The 25,710-nt window shown below is 36.6% G+C and overlaps 1 protein-coding gene across 1 annotated transcript in view; it reads left to right on the top strand.

The window, feature by feature from the left end:
* NRXN1 (neurexin 1) overlaps positions 1 to 25,710 on the top strand; it is a 468,961-nt gene that overhangs the window by 24,300 nt on the left and 418,951 nt on the right. Inside the window, exon 3 of the mRNA XM_010577779.1 lies at positions 20,935 to 21,373. Within this exon, the coding sequence (XP_010576081.1) occupies positions 20,935 to 21,373 (439 nt within the window). The remainder of the gene's footprint in view (positions 1 to 20,934; positions 21,374 to 25,710) is intronic.

Genomic DNA, 25,710 nt, shown 5'->3' with positions numbered 1-25,710 from the left:
AGCTGTTACATCTTGGTGGTTTTTTAACCTGCGTCTTCTAGATTGATTAATATATAGATCTCTATCTAATTAGTCCTGATTCATAGTCTGAGGTAATTGCCGCTAACTCCCACTGACCTTAATAGGAGCTATGTCAAGACTTTACTGTGGAAAAATCTTACAGATTGATACTTCAAAAAAATCTCAGACTGAAACAAAAATCCCATCAGCTTTGGGCTAGCTATGGTCAGACTATGTTGAATGGCACATTTATTTATTATGTTTTTATTGCACTTTGAGATCTTTCAGGATAATCAGAGTAACTAAATTAATATAAATTAATACCATGAACATGAAAATTTGTGAGTATGTGTGTTACTTGCTTCCTGAATTCAAATCCTGTGTGGCTTGTTAAGTGGTATTTAAAGTAGCCAAGAAATACAGTAAAGGAAATGTTACTTAATTCAGATAACTTGACACGTACATTCACTATCACAGTAAAAATGAGAAGATGGTGGTATTCCAAAAAAAGTGTTAAGAGCCATGAAGCACCTTTGCTGTACATACAGAAAATGCCCAGAAAAAGCAAGCAAGTTTCCTATGAAAGTACTCCATTAGTGGGTTCAGATGACCTTAATGAGGTAATTTTTTAAATGGACATTGGTATAGATTAGTGTAACATAATTTATATAGGACAAATGGAAATGGAACAAGTAAATGGGTTGGCATGATACTTAAAAACACTTACAGTGCTAGGAAACAACTGAGTAATTTTCCAGTGAAGAAATACAAACAAAGCAGGCTAACATTAGGCATGTTTCAAGTGGTGCTGAAAAAATTGTCTCTGCTGAACATATTCTGTATCAAAAGATGCTCACGGGAGATCTTTAACTACATACATCTCTGTTGAGTAGCACTTTCAGCAACTTAGCAATGAAATTCATAAGTTACAGAGAAGTCAGATTCACTAAATGGAAAGCAGAGGATCCCAGAAGAGACATCCTGAATCCATTTCTTGCTGACGTGAAAGGAAGTAAGTGAAAATGGGGAAAATTGGAGAACTATATCATTAGTGATCAAAAAGTGGGTTCCTGTTAGTAAGGAATGTAATTTACTGATCAATTTACAGATACAAGTTTCAGGATGAACAGAAAATAACTACATTGAGTAAAGAACAGGGGAAAAAATAGTGTTAAAATCCAAAAGGAACATCAGCTTACTTTGCTAGAATGATGAAGAGCACAGTGTGTTTTTCTGCAGGTTTTAAAAAGGAGAGTTTGGGTTAGAAATAGATGAGCCTTTGGAATACCTCAGTCGTCCTGAAGGGAAATTATATGAAAGGTCAATATTTAAAGCAGCTTTAATAGGGAAGCTCAAACTCAAAGTTAGATCACAGGTCAAGAATCGTAAGTCTCTTCAACTGACTGTCGATATAAGTACTTGAAACATGAAACCAAACACAACAGTGATGAATGGGGGAGAGGCACACAAATATGTAGTCTCACAACAGTTTTTACAGGGATGACTACCAAATGCTCCAGAAGTTTAAGAAAGAAATATTAACCTGAATGAGGTGCGTAGGAGCGTACAGAAAGCAGATGAGAAATAAAATTAAGCAAAACCTAGGAACTGACTAACGTGATCACCTTCTGCAACACAACAGTGGATGATACTGTTTACCTGGACTTCTGCAATGCCTTAGACATTGTTTCCCACAGCCCTCTCCTAGACAAACTGTCAAGACAGATTGGATGGGCGGTCTGTGAGATGGGTAGGAAATTGGCTAACAGGTCACACTCAGAGGGTGGTAATCAACGGTTTTTAGTCAGGTTGGCAGCCTGTCACAAGTGGGGTCCCCCAGGGATCGATACTGGGCCCTACACTGTTCAACATCTTCATAAATGATCTAGATGATGGGATTGAAAGGATTCTCACTAAGTTTGCTGATGACACTGAACTGGGTGGTGACGTGGACATGTCAGAAGGGAGAGCCATCTTCCAGAGAGGCCTGAACAGGCTGGAAGAGTTGGGCTAGCAAGAACAGTATGAAGTTTAACAAAGACAAGTGTAAAGTCCTGTACCTAGGACGACAAAACGAAAGAGCCCAGTACAGGCTAGGCTCTGTATGGCTGGGGAGCAGCCTTGCTGAAAGGGACATGGGCGTCCTGATGGACAACAACCTGAACATGAGTCAGTAGCGTGCTGCTGCAGCAGTAAAGGCAAATCAGGTCCTGGGCTGTATCCACAAGGGTATTACTAGCAGAGAGATAGTGATAGTCCTGCTCTACTCACCACTCATCAGGCTGCACCTGGAATACTGTGCCCAGTTCTGGTCTGCAAAACTCAAAAAAGAGGTGGAAAGACTGGGAAGGGTCCAAAGGAGGGCCGTGAAGGTGATTAAAAGGGCTGGAGGGTTTGTTCTATGAGGAAAGACTGAAGGGAGTGCAGGTTCTTTTCCCCCTGGAGAAGAGAAGGCTCGGGGGGACCTCATCACAGTATTCCAGTACTTAAAGCGTGGCTACAAAGAGGACAGAGGCCCTTTCTTCGCAAGGAGCAACATGGAGAAGACAAGGAGCAATGGGTGCAATTTGCACCAGGAGACGTTTTATTTTGATATAAGGAAGAGATTTTGTACGATGAGAACAATCAATCAGTGGAACAACCTCCCCAGGGACATGGTGGGGTCCTGATTACTGGAGGTTTTCAAGACGCAATTGGACAGGGTGCTAGATAATCTCACATAGGCTCCCTTTCCCATGAAAGGTCAGACCAGATGATCTTCTGAGGTCCCTTCCAACCTGGACTATTCTATAACTCTATGGAAAGCAAATTGGAGAAAGTCTAGGAGAGGAGGAAATGTTGCTTATCATAAAGGAATTTAAATTTGTGTCGTGAACTAGCTGTATCGTGACAGACAATGATCTCTGAAGTGTGAAAGGTGCAGGATATGGTTTTCTGAGTTTGGGCCTCTAATGAAGTTAAGAGGCAGTAATGAAGAATGAGAGAGGGAAAGAAAGGTTATTTTCCTTTTTAAGACGTCTGTTCTGAAGCTTTTGAAATCAGAATGGAAAAATCATCAAAGCGTACCTGACCTCCAAGATACTTTCATTATACGTTGTGTTTTGTTAATACGGTATGTTTGTTAGTAAACATTTGTGGTTAGGACCAGGTACCCAAAATGATTATATATGGGTGATTTTTTCCCTGTAAAATATCTGGCTGGTAACTATTTGCTTTCCTTAATTGGAAAACTCAGTTCCATAAACCCTTTTTGATAATGTAACAGCAGATTAAAAAAAAAAATAAAAAAAGAGGGGGTGTTGTTCATAGGAAAGCATGTGAGGGGAAAAGGAGTTTTCTGTATGGGCTATTTTTTCCAGCAACAACAAATATTAATTTCTCTGATGGTTATTTGGAATGTGCAAAGGAATACAGTGCTCCAAGGGAGACCAACAGCATTCAAGCACAGAAACTGATATGCTGAGGGAAAACGTCTGGGTTTTTTCTTAACAATAACTATAAATATTTGAAGAGTATAAATGCTAAAGCACAGAAGCACAAGGGGAGTAATGTGATGGGATTACTAACGTGAAAATTCAGATTGGCTGAGTATTAGGAAAAAAATGATTGACAGTGAGAATAGATTATGTAGTGGAGCACTTTCCCAAAGGTATTTGTAAAAGCCCTGTCTCAGTCTTCACTGAGATACTTCAGAGTAGATTGTATAAAGAAGCAAAAGCTATTCTGTGGGGAAACATGCTGTTCTTGGAGAGTTGTGCTACAGGACTTAATAGGTTTGCTGCAAGTCATTTCTGTGAATCGTTTAGAGATGTATTACAGATTTTTGCTCATTGAAAGAAGTTCTGTAACATATCCCACATATTTTACTCAGTGGGTCATAGTGAGTTTGTGTTCATCAAAAACTTAGTAAATCAATATCCCATAACAGTATTTTATATACATTATTCATTACACTTTTGTTTCAAAGAAGAGGGGGAAATAGGGAGTGTGAAAAATGTAGGATATTTGTGTTCTGGCAAGGGGAGGGGAATTCTGGAAGTTTACAGACCCAGTGATTTCACTGTGACCTGGATTTCATCCTTTATTCCCATTCTAAGATTTGTAAGTGTTCTGGGTAGTAATATTGAGTTTAAAATGTACAACTTGCAATGATGCAAAGGAAATGAACACAGAAGATTCTAGGAGTATGCTTCCTTAAAGGACTTGACCTTCAGAAAAAGCACTTTGTCTCCCAGATGCTAACAATATTTCTTCAAGGATTTGTGTATGCTTTGCATAGGCACAAACTGGAACCAACCAAAGGAGACTAGGGAATTTTTGAAGAATTAATTTCTCTCTAGCACACAGGATGTTCTGAATATTTGCCCTTTGAAATACCAGCAGGAAGGACACTCATTTCATACTAAATAGCCCTTGGTCTTCATAAACTTCTGATGGTAGGTCTCCTGCCGTGGAGGCTGGAAGTGATGTGTATCGAGTTATTGATTATATATTACTCTTCTCCATTTTCAAGAAATACCTAAGAGAAAGAAACTAAAAGTACTTCATGGAGATCTTTTGGTCCCTTGATGTGGACTTGAGCAACACCGTTGATCAATCAGTGTGTGCCTATTTGTTGCCATGTCCTTTTTCCTCCTTTTCTTTTTACTGTGCTCATGCAGAGCTTGGAAATGACTGAGAGTTTCCTGAGCCTCTAGGTGGGATGCTTAAAATAATTACTATAAGGAACAGCATGTTCCTTGCCATTCAGGCAATTCTTATGTATAGTGCTTATTTTGTGTTCAAAAGATGGAAAAACAAATTCTAGTCTTCCTCCCTTCTCATCCCATGTGCCCAGTGTGCATATGTTTTTCAGATGATACAAGCTGCAGGTCAGCCACGGCTGCATTCATAAATATTCATACCTATATAGATGGGGGGGGGGAAATAAGTGAAAGGTTAGCATAAATTAAATATTCAGCACAACTCAGCAACATCAGGATTAAAATGGAAATATGCAAGATACAGGAAAAACTGTTCCAAGAAAGTGTTTGAAAAGAAAATCTTTCTTCCTTATTTTTTGGCAATCACTGTATTTGGGAAAAAAAAAATGAAATATTTTGCTCTATGTAAGATAAGGCAAATTAAAAAGATAGTAAAATGCAGATTGAATTTCAAGAGCTAGCCACTTAACTGACATAAGTAGCCAGAACCTGACAGGAAGATGCTGATGAGTCTTGTTCTTTCAGAATTGTAGAACAGAAATTCTCAAAATGTCATTGTCCTGGACATTAGAAGGCTGCAAACCTTGTTTGAGAGCAATGTTCATATGTGTTTAGATGTTTGCTGCCTAAATTTTTCATTTCTTTAGTCAAGATTCTCTCTCCCTTACTGGAAATATTAATCTTAAGATCATTTGATACAAAACTGTAGTAAGCATTTGGACGATGTCCCTGGCATGTCTTCCACATTAACTAGTAATAAATCATATTAGTGACAGCTGTTTGGTGATGTGTTACACTAACAGAGAGCAACAGAAAGTTCTGTGAGAGCATATTACCGTAATGCATCATCGGAGTCCAAAATGTTTGGTAAAATTGGCCAGTATGAGCCCCTAGATGTCACCTTCCAGGTCCTTACAACCTTTGCTTACAAGACGTACTCATTTACAAAGCGTAGTATGATACTTCAGTTTCTGTAAAACCTCCAGGAGTTACCTGATCTGTTCTGTGCTTTTTCAGCTGAGATTGTTTGCTTTTAGGGACACACACACACAAACTTCACTGAGTTGATCGGAAAACTTCATTACTGTAAAATAGCACTGAATTGTGCTGGCTGTAAACTTTGTGTTTAAGTTCATACCAAAGTTGTCTGTTTGAACAATGCTCTTGTCCATGTATGGCATATGAAGCAATCAGATTTGCCCAGACTTTATTGCCTGTTTCCACATCAGTAGTTGAAACATTTTTGATATGACCATTATGATAAAGTTTTTCTTAGTTTTATTTAGGCAATCTTTGAAAACCTGTAAACCAGCATATACTTTGTCCCTGAAGAATTAAGGAATGTATTCAAGTGAATCCTTTATTCTGAATATATTGATTACTATTATAAAAACAAATAAAAACCTTCCAAGATGGGAGATGGCCCACAGGAGTAAAATTACTTGTGTGTTTGTGTGCACATGTCACTTAACAATTAGCACCTAACACCTTATCCTACCTTTTTCTGGATCTAATCTGATCCAGAGCAGCTGAATCTGGTAAAAGCAGCTGAACTCTGCTGTTTTCATTTCTGTAGTAGAAAACAGATTAACTATAATTGTGATTATTGCTATAGATGATTTGGTCTAGCAGCTGTAACTTCTTTCTTTTCTCAGGATTCTAATAGTGAAAGTAAATAGATTTTTTTTTTTTTTTTCCCCTGCTTCATGTTTTGGGGAGAATGTAGTATTGATGGTTGCTTGCAGGATTGTATTTTAAAGCTGGATGCCCACACACCCCTGCAGGTAATTTAGGTTTTTTTTTTTAAAAAAAAAAGGAAGAGAGGAGTGAAAATTAAGAATTTGAGGGGAATTTGTGTGTGTCTCCCCCACCCAACCCTCCCTCAAAAAACATTAAAAAGTACTTACTATATTTCTATCAGAAAGTAGTATTTTCTAATATTAGACTTTAAGGGACATAACATTGAAAGAGAATATTTATTTAGGAAATGGTATTCCACAATTCTCTTTTAATTTAGACAGGTTTTAAGACAAGAATTATAACATCCAGTTATTTAAAATATAGCATTTATGCTATAAAATTAATACAGTTATATAAGGAAAAAAAAAACCAAAACAAACAACTGTTCTCTTTCCAAGACTTATTCCAGGCAATTTCATATACTTAAGAGCTACTGAGGACTGAGATTCTTCTTTGCCATCTAGATGCTGCATGTTTTCTAAGTTTTGACTGGACAACTTGAAAGGAATAATGAGACAAGAATTACTTCTTTACTTTTCAGATGGTAATGATTAAATATGTGCTTTAAAACATTTTAACAAAGATTTGTAAAAGTATGAAAATCTGTATGTCCCTATTAAGCCACTCCTGATATCATCTAATTGTCAAACTAAAAATACAGCTATACTTTGACATTTTCACAATTCTTTCAAGATGTTTAGATGAAGGTTAGATTGATATTTTCCCCAGTTTTTCATAAAAAATGTTTAATATACATTTAACACATTGGGAAGCTATCAAAAGGGTTTGTTTGTTTTTTGTTTTTTTGTTTTTTTGTTTTTTTTTAAAAAAGCACAAAACAGTTTTTAAGTCAATTATTTATAAATATCTTAGTATTCTAGTATGTTCAGATGGGCATATTCTTTCATTCAAAAGTCCATAGTCATTTTTTCAGGTATTTGCAGCACTGCATATGTATCTAGTCTAAAAAAAAATGCTTATGTTGATATCAACTGAGACCTCTCTTTATTGGTTGTAAGAATTGTAGCCTGTACAAATTTGGTTTGTTTTTTTTAATTATGTGTACAGCTCAGATATCTTCAAAGTTGCAAATAATAAGATTATGCCTATGAAGAGCACAAAGAGCTATAAAGGATATTGAAAGTTCAGTGAGGTTACTTGCATGGGTAAAAGCCTAAGTATTTTGGCTCACCTGTGAACATGCAAATGAAATGATTAGCACATCTGACACCTTAAAGGTTTGTAGAAATACTTCTGTGGTATCCGTGTTTGGGGATTCCATTTTTAGCAATGTCAAGAATTGAAATGCTGATATACTGAAACTGGTAAGAAAACTTCTGATCAGTGTTATTTCAGCTAAAGAGCTATAGCAGAGATGAGCAGGAGCGCATTTTTGGTTACTTTTCCCTAACCAAAAAAAACTCCAAACCACAAAACCCCACAAACAAAAACCAAGGGGGAGGGAAAGAAACCAAAAAACTTGGTACATTAAGATGTTTTGTAAATTGGTCCCAGTTTAGTGATAGTAACCTATGATGTAATTTGTGGTGCCAGTTGTGCAGTTGAAAAAGATAGTGTTTTGCAATCCCTTATTCAGGTATGAAGTAAATGGCAAACTTTAGCTAAGTAATGGTTAAGAACAGATACTCCAAGTTTAAATAAATCACATTCAGTATGCCATCCTCCCTTTTCTTATAAGCTTAGAGGAAGTTATTAGGAAGCATAAAGTTGTCAAGTTTGTCATTCCTGTGAGACAGACTTAGAAATAGCTTGACTTACAGCAAAAATCATACCGTGAGACCACTGTTTCTGTTGAGTCAATGATTATTAATAGGAAGGGTGGCTAAGAATTTTAGTTTCCAAGCTTGTCTTTTGAAAGCATGTTGCCATACTTGGCTAGGGGACTGTGCTGAGAGGTCAAAAATGGAGGAATGTAAAAAATATCCTTCAGTGGGTAACTGGTTATAAATTTTGCCTTTTCTATGGTCAGCTACGTTGTTTGTGTCAAAATGGACTTCAAGAGGAAAAGACGACACTTTAAAATTTTCACTTTAGAACTCTCATCATCTTAAATTGTACTGATTTGTTTTTAAATATTCTTGCACTGTTTGAAAGAAAGCTTAAAGTTTGAATCAGAAATGAAACAATTCACTGGAAAGAAAGGGAACACCTCTTTAAACAATTTTCTTACAGCTCAATTTTGAAACAATTTTAATCTGATTAACCTAGAACTTCTTTTAAATTTTTAACTTTTTTTTCTGAGAATTTAAGCAAGTATGTAGTATTGTTATGTGCATCCTTTCAGTCATTTGCTTTTCTTAAAGAAATCTGGCTGGATTCTAGTCAGAGGGCCATATTTTCAAAAGAATACTTGAGCGTTGGGTCAAAGTCTTGTATGGATGTTCGTGCATACTGAATATCCCCATGCGCTCTTTGAATGCTATCCGCATTTTTTTTGCTTGAGAACTAAATCTGTCACTTGTACATACAGGTAAGAGCCCTGAAAGGTTCTAAAAAACAAAGTGGCACAAAAAAACCCCAGAGCTCCTGCTTTGAAAATTCTCCTTTTCTTTTTAAGTTGAAACTTTCAGGAGATCCTGGGGGGGATGTTCATGTTTTGTAAAGCAGTCATTTCTGTCATTTATCAGTGGTGGATGTCCACCTGTTAACATATAAAGAACCCTTTACAGAATGGAAGTAAATATAAATGGAAATAGCATGAGCAGGTCAGGTTCTACAAGAGTAAATTATTAACATTACATTTTCTGAAAGCGTCTGCCCTTTTGTTTTCTGCTGGCATCACGTGGGTACGCACAGTAGGATTTGTTCTCATGCCCTGGTATTATTTATTGGTACATATTAAAACTAATACTTCATAGAGATATTTTTTCACAGTATTTTTTTCTGCTTACTAAATATTGTCTTCAAATCTGCTTTTTAATTAGAATGAGACTATTCTGAATTCATTTTCTGCAGAAAGGCAAGTGCTTTTCTTCTTTGTGGGCTACAGTAATCATGAAGCTCATACCACATTGAGTTTTACCTTCTTATGTGTTATCATCTAATGAATTAAAGTTGTTATTAGACACCATCACCAGCTTGATACTTAATTCTGAATCAGTCTTTGTATAGTAGGCTTTCTCACAGTCTTTAACCAGTAAATAGTGGCTTCAGTGGGACTAAGGCCCCACTACAGAGAGCAGAATCTTGAAAATAATTTTGGCAAACTTTCCCAAAGAAAATGCATGGTACAAGTCTGCTTAGTCTTGTTTTGGTTTTTCGAATGGAGTTGTACTGAGGTGAATACAAGCAATAGTTAGTAGTATGGATGTGGCTGCCTAAATTAATTCTTCAGGTTTCATGTATACCCTGTATGATTTTTTTATTTATACATAATTCAGCACATCATACGTGTAGTGCCAATAAAGTATTTTAGCAAAAATAGTCAGAAAATCATTTTTGCCTGCCACTTTTGCCTGAGGAAAAGCTTATTTTCCCCTCACTTTTCTGAAGTAATATTTCAAAACATTTCAAATATGCTTGATATAAAAGGTAGCTTCAAGTTGAAGTGTTTATTTGAAATGAAAAAAAAAAAAAACCCAAAACACAAACCCTAAAACATTTAAAGGTGAAAACAAATGTCAGAACATTGCTGAGACATTCAATTGATGTACGCAATGGCATGAGGAAGTGAGAAATGCTTAATTGCGCTGTCTACCCTTTACTAAGATTTAGTACTCTTCATAACTATTTTCCAAATAAACACTGTGAGGTGTATTTATTGTGACAGACACACGTAAGCAAAAATATTGTAGGAAACCTCTAATATTTGCAGAACAGTACACTTTTTAAAGTTTTGCATATGCATTAGGTTACAATAACCAGTAATAGCTTGTGTACAGGTACTTGTTTGTAGTTCATTTTATATGGCAAGCTGCTTTTCTTGAACGCTATTAGAAAAAGTTTGTTGTAGTATTGTATGTTTCTACTGATTATCTGTCAAAAGAATTGATTTTGCTTGAGGCTGAGGACCTCTTAGTACAGAACCAAAAGAGGATTTTATTATCTGACATTCCTTTAGCACTAAGCTGACACCAAAGTCTCAGGCTTGAAGGTCATCCAGCAGAATCAGACCCTTTAAACACCGTACTTAAGTATGCATGCTCTGCTTCGTTCTTTCACTATGAGATGACACATCTTGAAAACCAACTAATACATCCCTGCTCCTTCTCGTTATAATGATGATAATTAATTTGGATTAGTTCAGCAAGTTTAGTTTGGAGGACAGCTTTAACCTCAGTAAAGTTTAGTAACATAAAGATGGCCCATAGGTAGGCTGTGGTTAAAGATGCCTTAAATATAAAAGAGATGCCTTAGAAATATCCCATGAATTAATTCTTTTCTTGAAAATTTATAAATTGCTTTTAGCCACACATGCTGTGCACTACACAAATCAGTGTTTGAGGTGGAAAAGCCCAGCTTTTGCTCTTACTTCTCTGTGCAAGTACTGTTTTTTATCTGTCATTTCAGGAAATACAGGTTGTTTAGAAAAGGAATGTAGGCACAGAATGGAGTGCAAAGGACCGCACTGCCCAGCAGCCTTGAGGTGTACCTCTCTATATCATTGAGAGATGGTGAAGGAAAAGCTGCCTCTGAAAAATACGGCAGCTTGATACCATGTACCTTGTGTTGGAATTACAGTAATAACTTTGCATGCAGAAGTACTACAGAAAACTTAGCTTCTAATTGTCACGGGTATCTGAGAAGGCAAAGATTGTTTCAAAACACTGATGTGAACCATTCCTGAAGTTGCAGTACTGGAAAACAAAAAGGATATGTTAAAAGGATTATAAGGATTCATAAGAAATTGCAGGTGAAGGTAGGGAAGAATTTTCTTGGATGTCTTCCAGGAATGTGTCAGTCACTCCACCAGCAAAAGGAAAGCTAGCAGTGTAGTTAGTGGGTGGGAATTTGATTTTTTTTTTTTTTGAGACTATTTATGTATCACAGTAGGGCAGAATTTAGCCAACAACTGTATAAACTGTCACTACATTAATATCACAAACTGAAATCAGAGAGCTGCCACCCTAGCTAGGTACTGTGCTGGCTCCCAGAATGGGAGAAGGAAAGTTTCTATAGCTTGCCAACCAGTAGCCAACTTCACTGAACAGATAGTCAGCTAACAGAGCTGAAAGGGAAGGATGCTATCTATATGGAGGCTGGCTGTAAATTCATACAATAGGCATGGCATTTCAGCCTGGGATTAGAAGGCTATTTTCCCCTCAGTGGAACAGAAGGTTCTTTCAAACCAGGAATCAGGAAATGGAGCAGATGAGTCCAAATCAGAAAGCAGCCAGAAACACCCACAGCCAAGAGCTAGCTATTCAGCTAGATGTGAGAGTAACCTACACAAGTGGGAGAGAAGGGAAAGAAAAAGCTAGTCAGGTATTTATTATTCTGGAGAAGTAATAAGGCTAAGAGCCGTAAGTTGGCAACTACTGATATACTGATGGGAGAGGCTGAAGGAAGGAAGGAAAACTAGTGAGGGGTGGAATAAATCCCCTTCCTTTCACCAAAGGATATGCAGAATTGATGTTCTGCAGCCTACAGTTGTTTTTTATATGTGTTTTCAAATGTGTTTAATATGGGAAAAAAGATTTGTTAAAATATTTGTAGACATTCAGGGTTACATGTATTGGTGATTGGGTTTTTTTAGCAAGTTTTTGTTAGTTTGTCTTCAGATCACTGACCTCCCAAACTTGGATTCTGTGTTGGGTCCATTTTAGCTTTTCTCTTTAATTTGAGGTTCGTTCTTTTTCTCTTTTTGTGACCACTTACATTTTTTTCCCCATACAACTCCTACACTAATTAAAGGTAGCTCAGTTTTTAAGTACGTCTGCCGCATTTCTTTCAGATGCACTTGAGTTGAGATGTTCCTTAGAACATTCATTTTTACATTATTTTTGCCTTTTCCCATAATTTGCTTCTTAATTTTATGACCCTAGATTTAAAGCTTTAGGTGGTAAAAATTGAAAAAAATCTAGCATATAATGAATGTTATGCTAAAGAAATGAGGCTTGAACCCTACAATAGTAATTACTGCATTCTGCTTTACAGTGCCTCTTTCTTGCAGTCCCTAAAGAGTTCCTGTGTTTGATCTTGGGCAGGAATGGTTAATGGGGAAAGAGGAAAAACAGCATGTTTCTGACTTTTCTGCAGAATTAGTCTTCGGTAACTCTTGCTGCACTGTGAAAGAAAGGGGAGGAAAAAACTGAAATCCAGCACAACAGCTGAGTATCCTGTAGCCCTTTCTTTTCCCAAACAGTCATAGGAGGTACCATATCATTTGTTTTCTTCCTTAGACTTTATATAATGTATTAATTCAAAGCTGCTTTTGCCTCAAATAATACATTTCCTTTTGGTGATTCTCATTTCTCTTGGTTTTGTTTCGTGATTTATGTCTTGGTAAAGGCTTTATTCCTACTTGGGAGCTGATTGAGCTTCTGTGGAACCAATTTGTTCCTAAGTTCTGCAATTTAGATGTTGCCAAGAAATTTCTATGAGTCTTTGCCATGGGAAGTTAAAAAAAAAAAAAAAAGAAAAAAAAAGAGAGAGGGGTGGCGGGCGGGGGGGCGGGGAGAAAGCTTGAACCCATTTCTTAAAAACAGAAAGCGTAGCAACCACAGTCAGAAACATTTAGCAGTCTGGCAGCTGACAGCAGGACATACAAAGAATAACAAAATAGTCTATTGAAGAGGGGAAAAAAGATCTTCAAAAGACTTGTGTCCACAGCAGGGTGAAAAACATAATAATCCCATTATCAATGTCATTAAAAAAAGAAAAAGTTGATTTTTTTCTAACTTCTGCTAATATAACATGTTAAATGATATGCCAGTAACCTAGACCATAAAAAGGCTTTCTCTGGCATCCTCTTTAGATGTGTCTATTCAGGCAGTCTAAGTGGGAGAGAAAAGAAACAAACAAACAGTTCAGAGACCAGCATTCGAAACTCCAGCAGAAGAGACCAGTTTGCCTGGGTCAGCTCTCACAACTGTATTACTTCTGCAAATAGGTGACTAATGCATGAAACTGAGGTGACTTTCCCAGTACTGCATAGTGAATCTAAAGAAAAGCAAGTAAGACATTTCTTAGAACAGTGCTCTGTAACATTCACAGTATACCTATTATTTTTACTATGAGTCTGTTAGTACTGTATTAGTTTCTAGAACTGTATGTAATCATTGCCAACTCTTTTTATTGCCTTAATTAAGGTATCTTCCCTGTACCAAATTGTGAGCTATTTGTTGTTCGTTTTTGTTTTTGTTTGTTTGTTTTTTTTGCATTCTTTTAACATCATCGTTTGGGGGTAGGACAGTGATGGTTTTCAGCCTACAGTGGACCTTCAGATGGGCCATTGAATTCTAGTGGAATTCCACATAATTATGCTAATTTTTTTTACCCTGTTTTTGGTCCCCATTTGCTTTCCTAGATTTGCAGGGATGTGATAATCAACATTTAAATAGAACATATATTTCTGTGCATTAAGTATGTCTGTTTTCTGTGAATAGAAGTTTTAAAAACGTCTGATGTGCAATGTATCCTGTAATGTTAAGAAAGATGAGTGCAGAAAATGTTCGTGTTGCTTAGTTACAGAAACAATAAACATCACGTATTTATTGCCTCTAGTTAGCCGTTCAGTGTGACACTAAAGCACTAGCCGACTGTATTATCATGGCATAATATATTGTACTTTTATGTTTACCTTGAGACATGGATTGTTCAAGCCCAGCTCTTATTGAGTGTAGCTCTTGACCAGATTGGGTACATTTTACTTTTCTATTTGAATGGCCAATGTGGTCTGTACTCTGTAGTTGCATACTAGAAAGTTGGAATATCATACTCTTTTTTGTCATAGTGGCTTCCATCTTCCTTAAAAAGAAAATGGGGGAGGGGGTTGATGACACCCTATAGGAAACGTGTGTGTAAATATGACTTACTCTGGACAAAGCTCCACTAGATCCGATGCTGGTAACGCAAACTTCAGTCTTCAAGCAAGTTTCTACACTGTGAGGAAATGGTGTATCCATTTTACAGAGAAGCAAAGAAAAGTTCAAGTTCTCTGTGAGGCATTCAGATGCAGGTTAAATCCTGGATTAATGGTCCTGGCTTCTAATAGCAAGAATTATTCTGATGATTCTTTTCTTTCTACCTAGTAGGACAAAGTAGTCTGTAGAGAGTATGTCTGATTTTAAAATATATTTGTTATATCTGAAGCTATAAACAGTAGAACAAAGTATTTGATCATGCTATATGAACAATACGTTAGCCTTGAAAAAGTCCATTTCATATTCTTCAAAAGCCACCCCTGAGAGGGAGCAGGCCTAATATAACCATTTTACTTTTTCAATCATTCACATTCTTTTTTCTCCTATTGGATAACTTGAGCAGTGTTCAGTACTGCGTTGGACTTGGACAATCGAGAGCCTTTCATGTGGGTCTTTTTCCTCTTCTGTCACTGTGGAAGAGCCAAGTCCAATTTTAGTAGAGTGTCTGGAGGGTTGAGTGCGCTCCGTTTCCACTCCACGGTTTTGGATGCTCAGAGTGGACAGGAAGAAGAGGCAGGAGAATGTGAAGTTCCCAGATATATATTCCATGGAATCTGTGGCACTGTAGTTAAGACATGCTTTTTTGTAATTTTTTTTTTTTATTAAGTCAAGCTTTTTTTGAGCTGAAACTTGTGAAGCAGTTTCCCAGACCATATTAATTGATTTAAAATAATGCAGCAAAACGCATGTACTATGGTTTTCTCCAGGTGTTTATGTATCTATACCATGGCACCCTGTCCTGTTGTCCTGAGGCTTACCTCCCCCTCAGTAGGACTCTATAGACACTCATTTTTTTTGGTTTGGTGCTCAAAATGACCCCCTTTCTAAATGCCCCAACACACATGCACAGACCCCCCCCAGGAAAATTAAAACCATTTCATCTGAGGATAAATAAATAGTTTCCTTGGAGATTTCATTATACCTGCTAATTTCTTCTCTGTATTCAGAAAACAATGCTCTTTTATAAAGCTGAGTAATCATAGAGGCTTGAATAGCTGTTGTCATTCATAGTGTGTGCTTTCACATTGTGTCCAAAAATACACCTCATTGCAAACATTTGAACTGAGGCTCCTTAAATTTTGCATAAATAGTCTGTAGTTTATTGTGTTCCTTGATATATTCATTTTGGAGCTTGGAAATGAATTGAGGCATATTAGCAAAATGACAAGCCTCCTGTGAGAAGCTGACATTCATGGATTAGTTCAAAACCATTCAGCAATTCAGCAAATACTAAAAATAATACATGATAACTCTCAATGGTCAGTTTTGCCTTTGGATTTCTGGGGAACGTGATGCCGTATGCACCACGTAGTTCTCAATGAGCATGGAAATTCTAGTGGCTGTTAAAGCAGGCTGATAAAATTGCCTCAGGCTTCACTTACTGTAAGTCCTATTGCTACAGTTTTTGACATCAGTAAGTTATCTCCCGCTGACTTCCCTGTGCAGCATGAAATTGTAGGTTAGCAGCACCTACCTGAGCCATTTTGGATGATACTAGTCTCCATTTTAGAGTATTAAACACCATTGTTTGCACTATGTGATCCAGGTTTCAGGAAAACATGAAAATACTGCTTTATGGTAGCATAAGGATTTATATGATTCACTTTTTGAACAGATTTAGAGACTGGATTCATCCATTCATTCAAATTGCATTTGGAAAATATTTCTTCCTCACCTCCTTATTAAGTAAATAGATAAGCTCTTCAGAGCACTATCATAATGTAGGTGCTCTGAACTCCTGGTTTCTCTTTGATTCTCAAGGAAACCTAGATGCTGCAAATTAAGTTAAGTAGTTAGCTCCTTAAGGATCGTATTTGGTTTTAATAATATAAAGTAATTTGAAAGAAATGCTTCATAGTCATTTAAAGGCTTTTAATCACAGCGATTGAAAGGCTATTGCTAGCAGAGTTGGTCAGTATTCTGAAATATTTGAGTCATGCCATTTCTTTACGTATAGTATTTGATGTACAAAATACAAAAAGGAATCTTTAATGTGGAAAGGGCTGCACTTTGAATTGAAAATGGTCTTGAAATCTAGATCCTTTCACATCTTTCATGGTTTTACATTTCATGGGATAGGGTCAGTAGAAAGAACTGGTAGGGTTTTGTTGATGTTTCTGTTATATTGACTTTTAATTTGACGTTTGAACTGTTGTATATTTAGGATACATCTCTCATATCAACAGGAAATCCCTTGTCTCTCCTTCACCTTTTCTCAAAGTCATTCATACGTTTATACATCGCCAATTTATTCATATATTTTCATTGGCTGCTCTGCTACATTTTTTTGTTGTTGAAGGCACCTGCCATGACAACTGGCAAGTTCTGTAGTGAATACTTAATAGAGTTCATTGCAGACTAGGGCCTTGGCTTGCGATAAATTATATACATGATATATCTTTGGGAAGCATGAATTAATTTTGCTTGTGCTCCAAGATGACCACAGACCACTTTAAAGAGAGTGCTGAGCTTAAGTTAATATTTGCTGTCTCTTAGCTGGACTTATTTGTTAAGACTCAGCACTATAATATTGTAAGTTACCTGGCATGTGGTTGGCCTAGATGGTAGTAAAGGGAGCTCATATCTTGATTGTAAAATTATATATAGGTCTGCCCGTTATCTCCTGGAAAACAAATTTATACCTTACTTTGGATAGCTCGGTTGCAAGTTATGCAGGGAATTGCTAACTGCTCCTTTTTTCTTGGGAGTTTAGGTGACCTTTTGCAGTTTCCAAGAATGAGGTAATTACATATTTTAGAGACTGAGGTCTTCAACCTTACTTAATATTAAGAGGAAAGAATACAGTGAATAGGAGACAAATTCAAGGTGCTCTTCATAGCATGAGACAATTCCCTGAGGGCTGCAGTTCCATGTGCAGGAAAATTTTATCATTGTTGCTCAGGTATGAGAGTGCGAGAGCAATCAAGTTATTAACAGGGCCAGCCCAATAGATGCTAGGAAAGCACATAGCGATGCAAGGATACTGACTGGTACGTTGTGTAGGAGTAAAGGTGAATGTGACTCACATATTTCTCCGTTGCAAATTACCTTCACTTGACTAATTGCAGTTCCATGTCTCTCTTAGAGGGAGAATGTATCGAGTTAACGTTAAAGAACAATATGTTGGGTGTCTTAGATGGAAATAGCGGTGGATAATATAAGACCTACTAAAAGCATGTTTGCCCTTATGTACCCAGAAGGGGAAAAAAAAAATAAAATTAGAAGGCAGAATCTTTGGAAAATAATGAGTAAATTATTTGTACCCTAGAGGCTATCAATTCTGAAGCGTATACCTCCAAGTGTTATAAAGCAGAGATTAGTCTCAGAATTATTCCTTCCTGTTCAGTTTTTTCCCAAAATTTAATGACTACTACTTTTTGTGTGCATACTGCTTTTTTCCTTTTTGCTGTGCTTCACTGATGGCTGAGTACATCTTTCATGGATAGGGACAGTAGTAAGAATCTCAGCATAACGCCGGGAAATGGTCTTCCAAACACCAGCTGTGTTCAGTTAATAGTCTATAGTTCTTTTCAATTATGGTTTTCAGTTATGGCTCATATATTCCCGTTTTAATACAAATTATCCATGATAATTCAGTTCCAAATTTTCAATTTCCTAAGATTAAAAGAGTAGAAACATCCTAAAACTTAGAACATAAACACTCTAAAACATAGATGTAGACTTAATTTTGTTTCCACACAATGAATGTAGTAAGATGCAATCATTCACATCTCAGTAACTACAAAGATTTAATTGTGGAATATGGAAGTAAGAAATTGTCATATGCAATATTCAGGGATTCCAATAACATTTTAATATTGGTGGCATAGAATTCCCAGTATTTGCCACTCTTATGAAAGTGCTGTAGCAATTTTTCCTTCATATGTTAGCTATTAAGCTGATTAAAGAGCTGGTGATGAGTTATCGAGAAAACTATTGCCAGTATTCCTGTTTGCACTTTGTCCATCAGGTCCTTGGACTGTATTTATTAAAAATTATTGTTTCCGAGTTGGCAAATGACTTCAAAGCCTATAGAGCTGTTTTAGACATCAAGGAAAGCTTAGGTCTCCTTTTGTTTGCTCAGTTTTTCTGAGATAGCTATTAACTACTAATTTTATTATTCAGTCAACCAGCTTTCATTAATATCAGACAACTTGAATTTGTCCATAAACAAGAAATTCTCTTTGTACATTTATTTGTATTGTCCTGGTACCTACCTTTGTTCAGCAGGCAATTAAAGAATATTTTCTCCTTGTGTTCTTTGTTGCCTTAATTACTTTCATTGTCAAGAGCATGATTTAATTCTAATGAGACCCCATTTGTTCCTTTTTTTTATCATATCCTCTAGCCTCTGTTTAATGCTTTTCAGTCTGTTCTAGAAAGGTTGCCCCCTGTAACTCCTTCAAATGAGGTGGAAGCTATCCAAAATCCCTCTTGCCATAGAAAGTGGCCAATGTTTCATGAGGCCAGATATCTCCAAGTAATATTGCCTGCCAGGCTACTGACTTCTTGCTGCATTTTTCTGCCTTTTGGCTTTCTTCACTCTAAAGACAGTCACCCCAGTCCATGTGCTTATTCTCCAGTAGTCTTCTAAATTCCTTCACGTAATCTGCAATCTCAGAGGTGTTACAGAAGTATTTGATAAATACAAATATGGATCCTTATTCTCTAAGATTACAAGTTAGTCTGATTCTAGTCACTTCTGATGTGTTGCCTTCTTATAAGTGAAGTCGTGTTCCCTGCTTCTTTCTGGCAGAGTATCGTTTCTGCTGTCAGGAATCCACAGTAAGGTTTATTTGTTGTCTTTGGAGACACAGCTCCAGTGGGAACAGCAGTATTTGTACTGAACTGTGAAATAAAATGGAGAAATAGGCTTATTTATTAGCTTTTAGGACACGTTTTTAATGTAGTAGAATAATTCTGCCATGGCTTATGATGAAATATGCTGGGTGGATAATGATGTAATTTGAAAGAAAACAATTCTTACAGTAAAAAATTGTCAATCTATCAATCATTTCTTTAGCATTGTTATCTTTAAACACCATTTTTGAATAGCAGCTACCACTTGTGGGGTATGCCATCTTAGATTATGTGTCTGCTAGTGTTTTGATTTCTAACAGTAGCACAGTTCTGCGCTGCATACCCTGTCTCTTCCACTTGCTGTGTGTCAGTTCATTTTGCAGAGTGGGTTTCATTTGTGTTCAAGCTAGGCTTCAGAGGAAATTAATCCAGAAACTCTACCCTAAGGATTCAGTAAGCACTTTCCCCTGAACAGCTTCAGACTACGTTGTATAGATGGAACACTGGATCAGGGGCCAGACATGATCTAGTCCTGAATGGTATAGAATCTGTAGATTAAGAAGCCTCAGCACAAAGTGCTTTGATTTGCTGAGCTGTTGCTTTTGCTTCAAATTGCTTTCTAATGTAGGCTTAACTTTAGAAAGAGAAGAAGGTTTTAGCTTCTGTCACCATGCATTCATATTCAGCTCTTCAGTGGTATTTTAGCTTGAACATGTCAATATTTTTAATTATTCGATAAATGACAAAATACTTGTGTACACTTTTGCTATTGGGAGCTTCATTTAAGCAGTCCTTATATCCTGGACACCACAGAAATAGCAGCAATTTTAGAATATACCAATAAAGACTAGAACCATGGGAACTGGTTATATCATGACGGGCTTCTCTGGGCAGAGTAAATATGTGACTTGAAGCAAGAATGTTTGCTGTGGAGGTCAGTTGGATTTAAAACTAATATTGCCTTTCATTTTTATCAGAAAAATCTTCTGTCATGGAAAATACATAAGTGGGTTTATTTTTTGTCCAATTGAACGGGCTCAAAGATCGTCCTGGTTTTGTCTGGTTTGAGCAGTATGATACTAGTTTCCCTATTTTACAGCTTCATGAGTACCATTGGATGCTACTATTCCTCAGCCCCAAGGACAAATTGAAAAGATGTTAAATTATAAAGTATCTGACCTTGGTACATTTTCTGTACATGAACAGAAGAGTTAAGACAGTGACAAAGGGTTTAGAGAAAGAAGAACTCCAGTGCTTCTCTAACGTAGCAGAATGGCTGCGCAAAGAGGGCTTCTAAGCAATCAAGGCTACGCAAGCTAATTTGCAACTGATAGTATAAATTATGTGCAGATTCTTTCACATTGTTTGAATTGACTCTAGGGATATTTTTAGAGCAACTTTGGTTTAATGAAAACTGTTATTAAATCATTAGTCAATGAAAATAGTTACTTAATTTTGTGTATATGTAAATTATCATATTCATATAACATCATTATTGTCCTTTAAATAATATGCCTATTCAGGATTATATCTGTTTGCTTAAAATGGTCAAGTTCCTCTTAGTAACTTCTTTGCTTTGCTTGCAGGTTGTTTATAAAAATAACGATGTCAGGTTGGAGTTATCTCGACTTGCCAAGCAAGGAGATCCTAAAATGAAGATTCATGGGGTTGTAGCATTTAAATGTGAGAATGTTGCAACCTTAGATCCAATCACATTTGAAACACCAGAGTCCTTCATCTCTTTGCCAAAGTGGAATGCCAAGAAAACAGGCTCGATATCATTTGACTTTCGTACAACTGAGCCAAATGGCTTGATTCTTTTCAGTCATGGAAAACCAAGGCATCAAAAAGACGCCAAACACCCACAGATGGTGAAAGTTGACTTTTTTGCCATTGAGATGCTTGATGGCCACCTCTACCTGCTGTTAGACATGGGATCAGGTACTATAAAAATAAAAGCCTTGCAGAAGAAGGTAAACGATGGTGAATGGTACCATGTGGATTTTCAACGGGATGGACGGTCAGGTAAGCTTCTTTTTTTAATATTCAGTATGTTTTTTCACATTGCATCTGAGAGAATACTGGGTATGTATAATGTTGCCACCACTAGAGTTGTGCATCATCTGGAAAAAAAAAAAAAGGGAAATATAAGAAGTTATTAGTATCAGGTACCAGAACAAAGTGATTTGCGGAGTAAAATATCTTACATTAACATTTATTGGGTAATCAGGTACTTAATCTTGCAAGTAAGTGTGCTGTGTACTTCAAAAACAAACAGTAATCTTCCTCTGTGCTTGCTTACACCAAATAGCTGAAGTGGGAAGTTTCAAGAAAGAATAAAAATAAAGCAAAAAAGAATTACCGAAAGTAATCTCCAACACAGAGGATAGTTGGCCCATGGAAACAACACAGAAATTCCAATCATGTCAGCAGATCTCAGCATAATTAAATGATATGCTAATGAACGGCTACCAACACATATCAGCAGAAATGGAAATAAGTGACTTGCTGTATGCTGTCAGTATGATTCGTATTCTGTAGTAGTTTTCTTGACAAATGATCTCACTGAAAAGGGTAAATATAAAGAATTCATAAACTCTTTCCTAATGCTGCTGAAATCTGTTACAGCATAAACTATAACTGTCCTTGTGTTTCAGCTGCATCTGATCTTGAGTATATATCTTGACTTCAGCAAATAATCAATATCCATTAATTCAAGGCCAAATCTATTCTATGTTATCTTTCCTGTAGTTCACGCCAGGATTTGGGGGCAGGGGGAAATGTACTGTGTCTCTAATTCAGTAGATCAGAGAGTTTTCTGATTAATATCAGGATTCAATCTGAAGTTTATGTACACTCTGAAATTGAGTGTTGAAAAATGTAAACTCCTCTTCTTTTGGATTTTGTGGTTTTCCCCGCTTTATTCCTTCTGTTGACTCCTTTTCCATGACTAGCATTTATAATTTCTTTCTGAAACTTCATACCCCCCAAAGTTATTGTTTTATGACTTTCTTACTACCCACAAATCAGATTTCAGACCAAGTGAATCTTAGGTGCAGGTTTAAATTGAAGATTTCAGTCAAATCCATGCTGAAAGTCACACCAAATTCAATTGATCAGTCTGCCCTAGGATTATGAAAAAGAATGATTTGATTCCTGGGATATGCAGCTTCAAATTCTAATTGTAGAGGGTTTGATTTTTCTGAGTATAATATGTTGGTTGCTTATTTACATTTCTTGAGGTTAAAAAAAAACAACCACCAAACCAACCAAACAAAAAACCCTAACAACAAAACACACAACTTCTCAAAATCCTCAGTTGTGATTGAATATCTAGCCGTTATATTATTTATACTACAATCTTCATTTCAGGCTTCCTCCTTAAGTGCTGTTTCAGTGATTCATATCGGGCAGTAAATCCTGTAATAATCATGCCTGTGGGACTCCACTGAAAGCAAAGTTTGTTCCTGCATACAAAGTCAACACAACTATAAAGAAATAAATGCATAGCAATTGTTTACACTTGAAAATATGCTCTGCACTCTCATTGCTTCAGAAAAACTGTAGCTCATAAGTGCCATTAAACAAAGTATGCCCTAAACTCTTTTAATGCTTTAAAACTGTTGATGGACATCAGCAAGAATGTAAACTACTTGTAGGAAGGAATACACACCTGCTGATCAGGACTGCGTATTATTTTTAAGTAGAATTATAAATAGTCAAATATACATGTAAAAGAAAAATTAATGCAGCTGATGAATCACCTATGATCAAGATGGATGAACTTTATTTACCCTGTCACTCTTGAAAACTGACCATAGTACCTATTTGCCCTTCTTAAAATGTTGACATATTACCAGGAATAGTTAATAAATATGTAGGCATACGGAGTGACGAACTGAATTATTGGCTGAAATCTGAACCAGACATCAAAGATTTTCTATGATTTTAATACACACAATAATACTTTACAGTAGGAGAAGTACCAATAACAGTGGCAATGCTGTTATTTTTCTTAATGAGAATATTGGCTGACTAGTATCTTAGACTATCAGATTTACCCAAGTAAAATGACTATCTAACAATTAAAATAAACAACGAACTGTATGTTCCTATTTTCTTCTGATTGGAACAGGAAGTACCAATGTGTTATGTTTAGATTATTTCTTCATGATTTATGCATGTTGCTCTATTATGCTTTTTTCCATGAATAATAAAATCCACTTTACTATTCCAGGAAGCTTTTTCATTTATTTTTTCTAGCCAAAACCAAACATACTGGAAATCATATGAGTATGATCACTTTTCACTTGCTTACCTTCAGAATTTTTGTATAAGTGAATGAATATACCTTGTATTAAAAAAAATTGGGCTTTTCTGACACTTTTTTGTTGCTGCTGACAAAATACTTCCCAACCTATCAAGTATAAAGCAAGAGATTCTTCTGTTAATAAGTAGCTCAAATAACCTGTCTTTTTTTTTTTTAGTGAAGGTTGGTGTCCTGCCACCTTTTGCTCCTAGCATTCAAATTCAATGCAGAGTGGTTCCCTCAGATAATAGAAAGCTGTGACATTTCTCAAGGAGCTTTGCTAATTTCCTTGACTTTTGTATTAGCTGGATCAGCAAGTCCTCGATTTATTTTTCATTCTTTGCTCTCTTCCTGGCTCTCCGTCACAGGGAGCATCCACTCTAAACTACTGAGTTTGCCATTGCCTGTCTGGGACTGCAGTGGGGGAGATGTCAGGAATGAGAGCACATTTTTAAATTGTACTCCTCCAGGCCCTGTTCACTGACTGATCACCTCAGATTTGGGAGATACAAGGAGGAGGGAAGAGATACTGAAGGAACTTTTGACCTATTATTCTTATAGAAGTTTTTCACCCTAGAATCCCATCCTGCTGTCTGTAAGAGCTACTCTGAATGCTTCCTTACCTAAAAAGCAGATCTTTGGTGAGAAAAAACTCCTGCGACCCTATTTCCCAGTGTTAAGTAAAGAAAGATTTCGTACCTTCTTCATTGGTCCATCTTTCTTGCTAAGTTTGCAGCAGAGGAAAGGGAACGCATGTTCTCCAGCAGTCTGTCTTTTTTGCAAAGTATACAGCAGAGGAGACAACCTGGTCCCAACTGCTGCGTCCTGTCACGTGAGCTGAGTTCCCTTCCAGTATTCATGGTTATCCTGGATTCCTGTGAAGGACAGTAGCTTCACAGCTGCTTCACATGTTCCCTGTCTTGGCCACGGGCTGTATCACAGTCCTCATCGCAGCTATTATATTATGCTTTAGCACACAAGATCTAAAGTGTATTTAGAATACCTTGCACTGATTTTTCACTGTTTCTTAACAAGCAAATGTATTTCACATGCACAAAAAGCAACTAAATAGGCCGTGTAAGGTAAGCATAGAGATCAGTATAGTTGTAGTAGCTGTAGTTACAATCTTCATATTTAACTGATCAGAATTGAGAGAAGGTTTAGAAATATGTCTTAGTTTCTTATACACAGACTTGTGAAAAAGTAAATTGCTGAGATAATGAATATGATTGGAGAGGCTCATTAACTCATACCTAAGGGAAATGTTTGCCTGTTCTGCTCTTAACAGTACTGCCAATTCTGCAGTAAAAGAATTGGGGGGGGGGGGGGAACAAACCCAAAAAAAAACACAAACCCCAACTAAAAAAAACCTCAAACAACAAAACAAACCATCAAGCAACTCGAAAGGTCTTTGCTCACAGTGTTTCTTGTATCACAGTAGAGTTAGGTTTAATAAGTGTTTTCTTAGACATGAGTATTGTTTAAAATTTTGTTAAACTGTTTACTATATTCAAGGATAAACTTGCAAGTGTTTTGTGACTAAACCACCATTCATCCTTTGGAAATCATCATTACACAGTGAAATTGGAGAGGTAACTTACTCTTCTTGTCAACCTCCAATTGTGTCTGGCAGTGTAAAACAGAATGTATCAGAATGTATTCATAGGTAGGTAGCATTTAAAGGCTAAGAAGTCACTGAAATTTTGAACTAAAGTTAGAGTTTCAGCTTAAATATGAGAAATTATCTTTAGAGTACGTAATTAGAGCTTAACTATAATCAGTATTTCACTATAAGTGGTACTTTCTTGATATCCATTACATGCATTGTTGTTGCAGGTTCTTTTTTTACATGCACACTTCTATATACTCTTTCCCTCATCTTTCCAGCCTTTTAAGAACTGCCAGATTTACACGTTTCTGTTTCAACAAACATTAATAGTTTACGTATTTGAGATAATGGGGTTATATTGCATTTTAAGGAAAATTCTTCCCATGATGCTGTTACTGTTTTTCCTTTATTCATGAGGTCCTAGAAAAATTGAGATGGGGTGAC

This window comes from Haliaeetus leucocephalus, unplaced genomic scaffold (genome assembly GCF_000737465.1).
Source record: "Haliaeetus leucocephalus isolate CR32 unplaced genomic scaffold, Haliaeetus_leucocephalus-4.0 Scaffold577, whole genome shotgun sequence".
In the NCBI taxonomy this organism is placed as follows: Eukaryota; Metazoa; Chordata; class Aves; order Accipitriformes; family Accipitridae; genus Haliaeetus; species Haliaeetus leucocephalus.
The sequence above is the reverse complement of the archived record's forward strand: the minus strand, read 5'-3'. Positions and strand labels throughout refer to the sequence as shown.